Source organism: Callospermophilus lateralis, chromosome 2 (genome assembly GCF_048772815.1).
Source record: "Callospermophilus lateralis isolate mCalLat2 chromosome 2, mCalLat2.hap1, whole genome shotgun sequence".
NCBI classification, from domain to species: domain Eukaryota; kingdom Metazoa; phylum Chordata; class Mammalia; order Rodentia; family Sciuridae; genus Callospermophilus; species Callospermophilus lateralis.
The window spans coordinates 11,349,697-11,363,646 of NC_135306.1; the positions used below are offsets into that span (position 1 = coordinate 11,349,697).

Below are 13,950 nucleotides of genomic sequence, written 5' to 3' on the forward strand. Positions count from 1 at the left end.
ATCATACAGATACTTTATTGCTCACCTTTCACACAAAGCACACCTCCAGCCATTTTCTTTCACAGCTTGACAATGTTTACGTATACAAAAACCCAGCAAGAAGCATCATGGCGTGTAGATTTCAGTAAAGGAGAATGTAAAACATCAACTCAGCCAGGCTTTTGTTTTCTGCAGCAATAATAAAGGGCCTCCTGCACTAAGCAAAATCTACCTTACTTTGTAGTGCATTTCTTCCGTTACAAAAAAAGTCTCCTGCCCGAAGCAAACTAACTTGTATTTGCTGAGCCAGTGGTATTAACTCGTGCATAAAACAAATTTCGGTTTGCTGTTTCTTCTAGCAGACTTCAAGTAAAAACAAGGTTGAACGAGGAACTTGTTTTGGATGGATGCAGGTCAGTTTGAGTTGCTATACTTAACTAAATGCCTAAATGTACTATAGGTTCACAACTTAGTTTGCTTTTATAGTCTTTATGGAATTTGGCCGTGTTCAAGGTTTTCAAAGTTGAGCATATGGTACAGTATTCCATCAACTGAATAAGGCTACTGAATGTGCTATCTGCAGAAGAGCTCATTTAATAGGAACTGACCTAATGGGTCTATCATGAAGCAAATGTGGCACAACCTCTCTGAATAAATTGCCAATCGGGGCAGAATTGTGCTCGGAAAATAGGCATTACAATATTTTACACAAAACACATATAAATGGATTGTTAATATGAGGACGATTTCCTAGTAGTAAATCTAAAAAAGTCTAGGTGAATCCTCATTTTCAAAACTGCATATTGAAAACTACTTTATTCAAATAATTTCTTCAAAAAAAGTATGCATGTTCTGACTGTGGAATTAGTCTACTTGTCAATTAAAGGCAACTTTAATTACCTTTTAAAAACTTTTTTTCATAGAAAGGAGAGATGTTGTATGTGTTTCTCAAATAAACAGCATTATGTAAGTCCATTAAAAAAAACAACAACAATAACAACAACAACAACAAAAAAAAAACAGAATCAAAGGAAGACCTACAATGTTTATGCCACGCAGGAATCTGCCTGCCACCATCTGTGGTCTCACCTTATTCAAAATAGATGCTGGACTCAGGATTCTGAAACAAAGTTTCTATTATTTGAGCTCTAGCAAAATGTAAGGTTCTGTAGCCTCAACTAGTATAATGTCTTCCCTGTCCAAATCCAGAATGATTATACTGATAGCCTCCATGTTGGAAGTGTTGTTCAAACTGACCCCCTTGGTGGTAAGTCTGGCTCCCCCTTCCTCCCCACCCACCTCCCTGGCCTCCACGACCACCCCGGCCTCCACGACCACCACCTCGATCACTGTGGTGCCCACCATCTTGATATCTATTGTCCTGCTGGTATCCACCACCCTGGTATCCACTTCCTGTGTATGAAGATGTTTGGAAACCACTATAACCACCGCCTTGATAACTACTACTGTGGCCACCATGATAGCCACCTGGCTGGAAACCTGAATCTCGATAACCACCATCTTGGTGGTAGCCGCCGCCTCCTCCTCCTCCTCCTCCTCCTCCTCCTCCTCCTCCTCCTCCTCCTCCTCCACTCCCACCATCTTGATGCTTATTTCCTCTTCCTCCCCCTCGGCCACCATGGTCAAAGCCACCACGTCCACCTCTCCCTCCTCCTTGTTCATGACCTCCACGTCCACCATATGAGGAATGTTCATAACCACCTCTCCCTCCTCCTCGACCTCCTGCTTGCTGCTGGGGGCCATCTTGCCTTTTCTGCCATGGTGGCATCTCTGGGGGTGGAGGTTCAATTTCATTGGGTCTACCACCTCTGTCAGGTACTCTGCCCATCAACACCTTATTGATGGCACAGGCAGTCTTTTCTCTTATGGGACCACTGCTTGTCCTTAAAATCTTTGACAAGTCTTGCCTTGCAGCCAAAAGATGTGCAACAGAAATAGTGCTTTTAGGAGATAAAACTGAATGCTTCCGCTGATAAACCTTAGCTAATTTTTCTGTCTGACTCTTAGCTCTGTCAGACCAGCCAAAGGACTGAACAGTGACATCCAAACGTTTTATTAGCAGCTTTCTCCGAACTTCATATTCATTAGCTATGGCTTGGTTAATTGCTTCTATCTTTTCCCAGTGGGCTGGTCCCATTGGCTTCTTCAGTAAAGGCTTTCCCACATGATTAGGTGGAACTTTTGCTAATGTTTCCTTTAATTTTTTTTCAATCCCGCTGAAGAATTGGAACATAGTTATATTGGCTGGAGGTTTGGACATTCCTAGAGCAATACATATGCCTTTCAACTCTTGAAAGACCTCACTACCGCCTCCTTCTTGAGCTTTTTTTGGAGGAGCATTCACACAGAGCATTCTGGCAGCTTCTAGTTCTGAGATGAGGTATGTGAGCAAAAGGAGGCAGTTCTTCTGTACGAGAAGGCGCTTGGTCACATCCCCAGAGGTCAGTGAAAGATATGGGCAGTTCATCTACCCTAGTAGCCCACTCACCTCAAGCTGGAATTCTTCAGCCTCACTTGGACTGTTAGTTGCTTGAACATTTTCCTCTAGTTTACAGAGCACTCTTAATTCAGATACCAGCCAAGCACAGAGTTTGGTAAACTCGGGGGAACTGGCTCCAGCAGAGACTGCTTGAGACAGTGCGCCATCATCCAACAATGGGCCCTTGTAACCTAGGTCTTCCAACGACTCCAAGATGTCAGTCTCCATGAGGTCACACTCCATGCTACTGTGGTATTCAAATTTCCGAGTCGTCAGGCTCCCCTCTTCGCCGGCAACGCGTACACTCGCGCATGCGCTCTCTCCCTGGCTTTTTTTTAGTTCTTTACATATTCTAGATATTAATACCTAGTAAAGATTTTCTCCTATCCTGTAGGTTTTCTCTCCACATTCCTTATTGTTTTTCTTTGCTATGCAGAAGCTTTTTAATTTGATGCTTACCCTTTTTATTAACTATTTGCATTATTTCCTGAGCCTTAGGGGTTCTATTAAGAAAGTTATTATCCAGATGTGGTGGTGCACACCTATAATCCCACCTGCTTGGGAGGTTGAGGCAGGAGGATCACTAGTTCAAAACCAGCCTCAGTAATTTAGTGAGGTCCTAAGCAACTTAGCAAAACCCTGTCTCAAAATAAAAAATAAAAAGGGGTGAGGGTGTGTGGCTTAAGTGTCCCTGGGTTCAATCCCTGGTACCAAAAAGAATGTCAGTACCTGTGCCTATATGCTGGAGTGTTGATCCTGTGTTTTCTTCTAGGAGTTGCAAGTTTCTGGTCTAATTCCTAGGCCTTTGATCCCTTTTGATTCATTTTTGTGCAAGGTGAAACATAGAGTCTTCTCATTCTTTTATATATGGATAACAAGTTTTCCCAGCCCCATTTGTTAAAAAGACTGTCAGTGTGTTTTTGGCACCTTTGTTAAGGATTGGATGACTGTAAATGTGTGGATTGGTTGCTGTGTCTTCTATTCTATACTATTGGTATGTGTGTCTGTTTTTTTATGCCACTACTATGCAGTTTTTGTTACTATAGCTCTGTTGTATAATTTGAAGTCAGGTATTGTGATGCCTGCAGCGTTGCTTATTTGGCTTAGATTTTTTTTTGCTGATTCTTGGTCTTTTTAATTCTTCCAAATGAATTTTTGTACTGTTCTTTCTAGTGCTGTGAAGAATGTTATTGGTATTTCGATGGAGATTGCATTAAATCTGTATATTGCTCTTGGTATTATGGTCATTTTAACAACATTAAGTCTGCCTATCCATGAATATGTTCTGTTTTCTGAGGTCTTTTTTCAATTCTTCAGTGTTCTGTATTTTTCATTGTAGAGGTCAGTCACCTCCTTGGTTTGTTTGTTTGTTTATTTATTTATGTGAGGTTTTTGTGAATGGAATTGTTTTCCTGACTTATTTCTCAGCAGATTTGTTGTTGGTACATAGGAAAGCTATTGTTTTTTGTATGTGGATTTTTTTAACCTGCTACTTTGCCAAATTTGTTCACTAGCTCTAGCAATCTTTTGGTGATGTGATTTGGACAGTCTGTGTATAGGATCATATTGCAAACAGTGATAATAATTTGACTTCTTTCTTTCTTATTTTTATTCCTTTTATTTGCTTTCTTGCCTAGTTCCTCTGGTTAGAATTGCTAGTACTACACAGATAACAAATAAGCATGACAAAAGGCTTAACATCATATGTCATTAGGGTATTTGAAATTGAAAGAGCACTGTATAACTATTGCAATGGCCAAAACCCAAATACCAACAGCACTAAATACTGGCAAGAGTGTGGAGCAACAGGAGTTCTTATAAGTTAACTGGTGAAAATGCAGAATGGTACAGCCACTTAAGAGGATAGTTTAGCAGTTTCTTACAAAACTAAACATACTCTTGCTTATGACCCAGCAGTCAAACTCCTTGCTGTGTATCCAAGAGTTGAAAACTTATATTCCCATAAAAAACCCTGTGCATGAATGTTTTTAGCAACTTTATTTATAATTTTCAAAATTTGAAATCAAAGAAGGTACAACATGAAATTGTACATGTACAACATGTAATTGTTGTGAGAAGAAGGGGCATATGGGAATTTTCTCCACTTTCCACTCATTTTTCTGTAAACCTAAAACTGCTATAAAAAATAATAGTTTTTCAGAGAAGTATACTTATTATTTTTTTTTTAAAGAGAGAGTGAGAGAGGGAGGGAGAGAGAGAGAGAGAGAATTTTTAATATTTATTTTTTAGTTATCGGCGGACACAACATCTTTGTACGTGGTGCTGAGGATCGAACCCGGGCCGCACGCATGCCAGGCGAGCGCGCTACCGCTTGAGCCACATCCCCAGCCCAGAGAAGTATACTTATATCTTTCAGATAAAAATGTTTTTATTTGACTTTAGGAAATTTGAGATGTTATTTTTTCTGAAATCATTTAGTAAGTGTATATACTGTTTGGTAGATATTAGGTATTTTTGTGTAAGCCATCTCATTTAGTTTGAGTTTTTCCATTGCACAGATGAGACAACTCAGGTGTGGAAGAGTAAAGTAGCAGAGCTGGTACTTGATTTCATGCCTGTCTGACTTCAAAGCCTGCCCATAAAGGACATCGTCTAGACTGGAATCTTGACTCTGCTGTTTACTTTCTTTGTGATTTTCTTTGTTGTGTTATCTTTTTATGCTTTAATTTCTTTAAGTGTAAGATGGAGATAGTAATTGAGATTGTTGTGAGGATTTAATGAGTTAATGTTTAAAAAGTTTTTTGAACAGGCCCTGAAGCTTGAGATTCATAAATATTATCTATTAATTAGTGCATAATAATTTCTCATTTTATAGATTAAGGGGAAGAAATGACTTAAAAATTTTTTTTAGTTGTTAATGGATCTGTTTATGATTTATATGTGGTGCTGAGAATCTAACCCAGTGCCTCACATATTGCTAGGCAAGTGTTCCACCACTGAATTACAACTCTAGCCCTGAAGAAGTGACTTTGAGTCACACACCTTTCTAAAGTCACATGGCTGTTAAATGACCAAGTTTTTTCTGGTACTGGGGATTGAACCCAGGGGTACTTTACCACTGAGCTACATCCCCATTCCTTTTTATTTTTTATTTTGAGGCAAGTTCTCACCAAGTTGTGTAGGACCTTGTTACGTTGCTGATGCTGGTCTATAACTTCCGATCCTCCTGCCTCATCCTCCCAAGCCACTGGGACTATTAGTGTGGGCCACCGTGCCTGGCACAAAGTAGTTGTTATTTTAATTTCAAGGCCAGAATTTTATCTGCTAAGTTAAAACTTTTTAAAAAAAATTTTTAGAGAAACTATTTTAAAAAATGCTCTGCAGTATCTCCCTGTTTCAAGTGTATCAAATATAATTTGACAATTTGACATTATTTTCAATCAGATGAATGAAGTAGGGAAAAAGCACTGGGCTATAACTTAGGTAGCCCATTTCTTGTACCTGGTTTGCTGGGTGACCTTAATATCTAATTCTATTTCAGTTGTAAACTGAGAGAAGTATTGGGTTAGATGATTTCTGAGTTCATTTTACAGCCCCAACAGGATATGATTTTGAGACACTGTGCTTTTATTATGAATTATTGTACTACGCTTCCATACTATGAAGCTTCTAGGGGTTCTTTCTTAAAAAAATATTTATTTTTTAGTTATAGGTGGACAAATATTTTTATTTTGTTTTTATGTGGTGCTGTGGATTGAACCCAGTGGCTCATGCATGCTAGGTGAGCGCGGTACCTTTGAGTCACAACCCCAGCCCTCTAGAGGTTCTTGACACATGTCCATAGGGTAGTTCATTCTTTATGCTAAATGACTGCCAAACGTTGGTGATCGCAATTTTTCCGTTACATAAGAACTCTCTCTTAGCATTGTTCTCCCTTCTTCTGCTTTTAATGTGCTTTTTTAATATGTTTGGTTTATTGGCCTCATTTTTTTTTAAAGAGTAAAATTTGTGGACTTCATTCAGTCCTTAACTGCACAAAACAATCTTTTTGGTTATTGGATTTAGAGTTAAAATTTGAATGGTTGAATCCCTTAGAATGAAATAGGAATGGAAAATCCTGAAGTCTCCTAAGTTGTGTACTATAGACTCTATATAGAAGGTATAATTTTAGCGACAAGAACAATTTTGAGATATTTCTTACCATGGGATCATGTTTTAACTTGTTTAACTTTGTTGTACTGAAGGATCCCATTAGTACTTTTGCATTTCCTCATTAATATGATACATGTAATAATCAAAGTAAGTTCATTTATTAGAAACTGTTCAGTTTCACCTCCCTCCCTCCCTCCCTCCCTCCCTCTCAAAGTTTCAGGTAGATTTTGTAAACCAGAATTAGGGAAGTTGTTTATAGGACATGAATACCTTTGTTTAGTTCACAGTTAAGTGTCGTTTGACTATAGTTGTGGGCCTGTGTTTTCATTTGAAGTAGTGAGGAGAGTTAAATGTCATACCTATAACTTTTGTAGGCCCCAAAATCCAAAAAGCAATTCTTTAAGAGAGCAGCTGTGATATTCAGAAACTGTTACCAACAATGGTCTTTTAACAGGGTTTCATTACTTAAAGGAAGCTTAAATGGAAAAATATATAGATGAAAAGGAAGCTATTTCCTTTGTGAATTTTAATGATATATAGTGTGTAAGTTACTTCTTATGTCTGCACTGTTAAAACATCTGTTCTGTTTTTTTGGTACCAGGGATTGAGCTCATGGGCACTGTACTTCTGAGCTACATCCTCAGCCCTATTTTATATTCTTAGAGACAGGGTCTCACTGAGTTGCTTAGCACATCGCTGTTGCTGAGGCTGGCTTTGAACTCGCAATCTTCCGGTCTCAGCCTCCTGAGCCTCTGGGATTATAGGCATGCACCACCATGCTTGGTGCATCTGTTCTGTTTTGATATTAGCCCTTGATTGATTATTTATACTATTAGGCTTATATTAACACTATCAATACTCAGAAGAGCTTAGTTTACTGTGGAATAAAATAAAGTCACATAGGTAGAACCAAAGCATGTAGCAGAATGATAATTAGGAGTTTGGGAAGAAATATGCTGTGGAATTTTGGCAAGGGACTTCCAGGGGGTCAGGAAGTCAGGATCTAGGAAGTATTCAGGAGTTTGGCATAGCGGTGTGCATAGGCTAAGGGGTGTTGGGTCTCTTTTAAGTCAGGGGAACAGAGCTAGTAATACATTCTGAATTTTAAGCCTAAAAATAATTAAAGGAGAAACCATGTCATCATGTACTGTTTGTCTAATGGCTGTGTCAAGTAGAAAAGCATCATGACACAGTTAATGGTATTGCTGTTTCTTTAGATGCCTTGTCTAAGGAAATTCGACGCAGGTCTGACTACTGCCAACTTTTAATTGGTAATCTGATGGTTAATTGCAAGCAACATTCTTGCCATCAGTAGCAGCATTGTTCTTTCAGATGGTGTTTCTTGACTAAGTCTGTATCTGCAGATCTATTTATCTCATGTAATTCAAGTCAGCCAGTTGCCATATTGTGATTACCAGGAGGGCTACTTTTTTATAGCCAAATCAATTAGGTTCTTGGATCTAGGCCTTCAAAAGATGTTATGTTTTTTGTTTGAAACGAGGTAATTTTCCTCCAAAGGATGTTGGGTTTTGTTTGAAATAGGTAATTTTCCTCTATGAAGTGTAAACCAATAGCATGCTTATGGTTCCACACTCAGATTTGAAGATAATTGTCAGTAAACATCTTTAAAAGTTGTTTTCTCTTCTCTTACAGGTGTGTTCCAGAGAACAAGTTCTTAAAACATTTTTGCCATATTTGATGCTGAGCTGTCAGGGGACTCAGCAGGCTTATGAGGAGGTACTGTCACATAAAACAGTGTCTAGTGAAGACGACAAGAAAGAGAGGAAAGGATCGAAAAAAGAAACTAAAATATAGAAAACCATGGTAGGTTACTTACATTTCCTTGATTTCAGTAATTTAAAATTGGAAGGGTTAACTGAGGGCAAGGAAAAACAGTGGTGTTAATTTTTGGCTCCAGTGCATCAGATAATAGATGGCATTCTGCTATTTAAATAAAGCAAATGAGTTTAGATTTATTATGAGACCTTTAAGCCACAAGATGGAGCCCCATGAGTCTACAGGCCATAAATTATTAAATGCAAGGGAGGCAATGCTCATAAATAATATTTTCTAGTAAAACTAGCATCCCCAAACCAATACAAATAGCTAGGTGATCTTGAACTTGAAATTAAGTAATTGTTATCTAGCTTTCTATCTGTTTTTTCCCATTCTGAACTGGTCTTTTAATTGATGACATGAATGGTGTAGGAGTTTAATACAATATGTGTTTAATTCAAAGACTCTCATCTATATCACAATTGTTAGGAGTACTAAACCGATACTTTTTGTGGAGAGTTCATAATTGCATTGAATTTAAGTTAGATAAGGCCATCTCTGGTACCTAGGTTTTTTTTTTTTTTATATTTTATGTTTTTAGTTATAGGTGGACATATCTTTATTTGTATTTGGTGCTGAAGATAGAACCCAGTGCCTCACGCATGGTAGCCGAGCTCTCTACCTCTAGCCACAACTCCAGCCCCTGGTGCCTAGGTTTTTAATTAGTAAAATGCGTTGAAATTTTTACCCTAGTCTTGTCTTTTCTTTTCCCTCCTTCCTCCCTCCCTCCCTCTTTCCTTCTTTCTGTTTTCTTTCTTTCTTAAAAAATATTTGTTTAGTTATACATGGGCACAGTGTCTTTATTTTGTTTATTTATTTTTATGTGGTGCTGAGGATTGAACCCAGGGTCTCACACGTGCAAGGTAAGCGCTCTACCCCTGAGCCGCAATCCCAGCCCCCCTAGTATTTTCAGTCTGGAGATTTTGTGTGAATTTTTTCCCTAAAAGAGAAAGGGATTTTTTGAGAATTTTTTTTTAATATTTATTTTTTTAGGTGTAGATGGACACAACACAATGCCTTTATTTTTATATGGTGCTGAGGATCGAACCCGGGTTCCGCCCGTGCTAGGCGAGTGCTCTACTGTTGAGCCACAATCCCAGCCCCTTATGAGAAATTTTAAGTGGAAGAAAAAGCACAAAAAGTATCAGTGTATTTTGAATATGTTGTAGCAAATCTGATGATGTTTCTTTAAATGTCATTTGCCTTTGAAATCTTTGTGCCAAGGATGATAGGTAACTAAGTCAACTTGCTCTTTATAGAGAAGAAATTCTACTAATATCTTAGATCTGATTGATGAGAAAAGAAATGGTATTTTTCTCTGTCCTTTTAGTTTTATGGTAAAATGAGGGACAAAAAAACAAACCAAAACATACACAAAAACAACCCCCCCAATACCCTGAAACTTATGTTGCCTGCCATGAGAATTATTTGTCTTTTCAACTCATTTCTTATAGTTTCAGTAATTTTACAGTGTAAAGACATGCTTTATATTGTAATGGTTGATGGAGTTCCTTCTCTGATTGGTTCTTTTTAAATTAACCTAGATTTTTCTGGCAAGAAATTTTTTGCTTCAGTATAATCAGTGAATGTTTTCCATTTTCTCCTATTTCTTGCTTCTTACCTCTCTAGAGTTGAATGAATTGAATGGGAATTTTCTGTTCTTCAGATTTAATTTTTAAAATACTTGAAAAATCCATTTATATATTGTTTGAGTAAATAAGATTTTTCTCCTTTTTTTGTTATACCATTTGTCAATTCTTCCTCTCACACCCTTGTTTCACGGTGCTTATCCTGTTGTATCCGGGGATCCTGTTATGTCTTAATCTTTTTGAATTTAACATTGGCAGTCTAAATTATTTGTGAAACACCAAATGTTTGTGTAATGTAGGAATATGTAATTTTACTTAAATGAGGCTGGTGTACAGGACTGAGGAATTCAGCTCATATATGAGTCTAGATAACAACCTAAAATCCAACTCATAATATGGCTTCTTTGTTTTCTCGTTACTTGTTCTTAGATAAATTAATAAATCTTCTCATGAAGGGATTAAAAAGTTTTTTCTTTGTGGCAAGGCTCCAGTTGGAAAACTGATCCTGCATGTTAAGCAAGAAGAAAAAGGAAAGCTTTATGACTGATTTTAGTTCTAGATTTATATAACAATTGATACTTTCAAAGGTACATATCTTTTTTATTATAGTTTGCTTCATTTTATAGGGGACAGTGAAACTGTAGTGTCAACATTCTAGTTTCCAAACTAATAAGTTTTAAACATTGATAGTTAAAAAACAAGAGAGGATTGATAAAGATTTTGAATCTTTTTGTTTTGTGGTGGAGACTTCAAAATGTTTTCCATCTGTTATCACATAATTTCAGGTAAGTAAAGACACTGTAACCATCCTTTAAAAGGAATATTTTGGGTTTTATGGAAAACCCACCAAGTTATCCTTCAGGGTTCAATTGGGTATGCTGGTACAAGTGTCTTCATGATATTTGTAAATTTGGAACTACTAAAAGGTTTATGGATGTGTGACTCATGAGGGTTTTTTCATGTGTGGAGGATCTAGTTTATCTTTATGAAATTTATTTTATTTCTGAGTATTTGTCTACTCCACTGACTTCTGGGCCAGCAATCATTTAATTGTTGCTTTTTAAGATTTTTTGATATTTTATTTTAGTATAATGGTGCTAATTCATCTTTGTAGGATATTTCTTAATACTGTTATTGATTTTGTTATTTCAAATGAGCTTTAAAATTATTTTCTTTGAGATTTAAGTAAATCGGTTCTGAGAAGATTTTGATTTAGAATGTGATACATGTGTAAATTAGCTTGGGAAGCTGTTTTTGCATTATGTATTTTCCCCATTCTGGAATTTGGAAGTCTCCTGCTAATCTTTTTTTTTTTTTTTTTTTTTAAATAAGGTCTTGCACCAGAGGTTTTAATGTCAAGTACTAAACTGTGGGAATCAGCTTTACATTCTGGAGCGGAGGGGCTTTGACTGTCACTACATCTCATAGTGACCTGGACATTGCCCTGGTCCCAGAAGTTTGAGGGCAGGTATTCAGACATAGGCGTGTTGCCCCATGGCCCCTTGGGTCGAATTACACTCACTTGTCCTTTGTAATCCTGCCCCTTCTGACCTTTTTTGGATGGAACTTTCTAAGAATAAGGGTCCCCCACAATAAAAGCCCACTTCTGAATGTGTGACTTTCTCTTGCTCTCTCATTTGGGGAGCCTGAGGCCAAGAGTGAAGAAGCCATTCTGAAGCTTGTTTAAAGGTAAAGTGTGTGTCTGTGTTTTATTTGATGTCCCTGGAAAGTCACATAAGTTCAGCTGCCCACGTGGGTTAGGAACAGCACTAAACAGCATTCTAATATTTTCTATAGTTCATACATAGTTTTATATTTTATATTTCTATTGTATTATGCAGTCTCCAGTTTTTAAGGTATGAAAGTCTCCACCAGTTTAGAAGGGACTCGATGTCATGAATCACCATATGTATTCCTAGAGACCATTTTTTGCAAATGTGGAGTGAAATGGATGCCCTTTTTTGAAGGGGTATTCAGAAGGTGCAGGTTTAGCCAAAACATATTTATATAGGTCACATTGTGCTTGGTGTGACGTAGGTGAGCCTTACCAAAACATGAATGAAAGATCTCTAATAAGCCCATTTTATTAAACTCCACACCATTCCTGAGCAAGTTTTTAGTATCTTGATGTTAACTGTTTTATAATTGTTTGACAATTGATGGCATGATTTGACTGAAATTATCTTTTTCTGTTATACTTTTTAGGTGACATTTCTTTTATTGAAGCAATTTTTTTTTCCTTCTGACAGAGATCTATTCGATCTTTTGCCAATGATGATCGCCATGTTATGGTGAAACATTCAACAATTTATCCATCTCCAGAGGAACTTGAAGCTGTTCAAAATATGGTGTCTACTGTTGAATGTGCTCTTAAACATGTCTCAGATTGGCTGGATGAAACAAATAAAGGCACAAAACCAGAGAGCGAGACAGAAGTGAAGAAAGATGAGACTGTAGAAAATTATTCCAAGTGAGTGTGGACTGGCCTTGGGATGGTTTACTGGAGTACCCAGAAAAGCCTTAGAGTCCCTACAATATACTGCTCCTTGGGTTTTTTCATATGTGTGACTATAACCAGAGAGGTAAATGGAGTTTTTCTGAGTTAATTTTGAAAGGAAAGTAAGGAAGGTATAATGATAAGAGCCAGAAAAAGAAGCTGGATTAGTTAGGATCCCTTTTGAGACCCAAGTTCTTTTGTGTTTGAAGGTTATGATATGTCATCTTTTTTGCTGTGTTGGTACAGCCTCCTAAGTTCTAAAATAATAGTGTTTTTGATCATGGAGGAAATACTTCTTTTTATCAGAGATTTTAATCCTGGTGTAGAAGAAGGAGTATATGAAAATGTATTTTAAAGATATTTTTGCCTTGTTGATGTCTACCTTTAAAAGTATTTTTGCCTTATTGAAATCTGCCTTGTGGATTCAAAATGTAGTTCAGGGTCTTGCATGTCGTAAATGTTAATATATTTGTGGAATGAAAGAAGGTCTAATGGGAGCCAGACATTTCAGTTACAATAAAGTGTTCTAATTGTTGTAATAACAGAAGTAATTGGCGAGATGAAACAGCGGAGGTAACGAGTCGGATCATGAGACTATGCCATGCTAAGTGTAGAGTGATGGTTTTGAGCAATGTCACTATGTTTGGAATAAGTGTATATCCTATTGTGAAAGAAGAAGCCCATATGATTTTATTATACCATATTAATAGGTTTAAAACATTATTTTTTAAACCTGTAACTTTTGTAAGTGGAAGATAAGGTTATAAAATGATTCTTTCCAGCTTTCAATTCTAAATCAGCATGATAAGTTGATAAAGAATAGTGGGAATGTATTGATACATTTATTTTCTTCACTGACAGGTAGTGTAACCTTTTAATCTTTAGTTGAAAGATAATCTGTCAGTTTTTTGCTGGCAAATATAATTTATTTTTTAACTGTTTATAAGTAATTTATACATTTGGTGTCAGTTTGAAGGTTCTTGGAATTAATTAAATTTTTCTCATATGATGGCTTAAAATTGTTATGGTCCAATTTCGAGTTCATGTTAATTAGCAATATTCAGAGACTGAATTTGTGATATGCCTTAATGATATTTGGATTATTCTTGTTTTAAAAATGAGGAAACAGGCTCAAAGAAGTTGGGTATTTGTAATTTGTTCAATGTCAGTAACAAAGCCAGGATTCAAACCAAAAAGGTTGCCTTCTAAATTGCCTCCCAGTATGCTAAGAGTCTAAGTGTTCACTAAGGAAAATAAGAGGTGTAATGCCTTTGAAAGATTATTCTGGTTGTAGCATACTGTATATAGTAGGTTGAAGATGGCAGAGAGGAGTCAAAGTAAAGCTGATGAGGTGGAGGTGATTGAGATAATACACTTTTAAGGTAATTAGAGCCTGAACAATTTGAACACAGTGGTTTGAGGGTGACTATGGTGGA

At 36.9% G+C, this 13,950-nt stretch overlaps 1 protein-coding gene and 1 pseudogene across 8 annotated transcripts in view; one reads left to right on the forward strand and one right to left on the reverse strand.

Annotated features, from left to right (window-relative positions):
• Window positions 1-13,950, forward strand: part of Strbp (spermatid perinuclear RNA binding protein) — a 144,150-nt gene that overhangs the window by 68,446 nt on the left and 61,754 nt on the right. For all 8 annotated transcript variants that reach the window (XR_013090348.2, XR_013090349.2, XR_013090350.2 and 5 more), the window contains 2 exons: window positions 8,246-8,416; window positions 12,267-12,487. Coding sequence is in view for 5 of the 8 variants with exons in the window: in XM_077108810.1 (XP_076964925.1) it covers window positions 8,414-8,416; window positions 12,267-12,487 (224 nt within the window). In the remaining 3 variants the exon portion in view is untranslated. The remainder of the gene's footprint in view (window positions 1-8,245; window positions 8,417-12,266; window positions 12,488-13,950) is intronic.
• LOC143392618 (protein FAM98A pseudogene) lies at window positions 1,048-2,798 on the reverse strand (annotated as a pseudogene).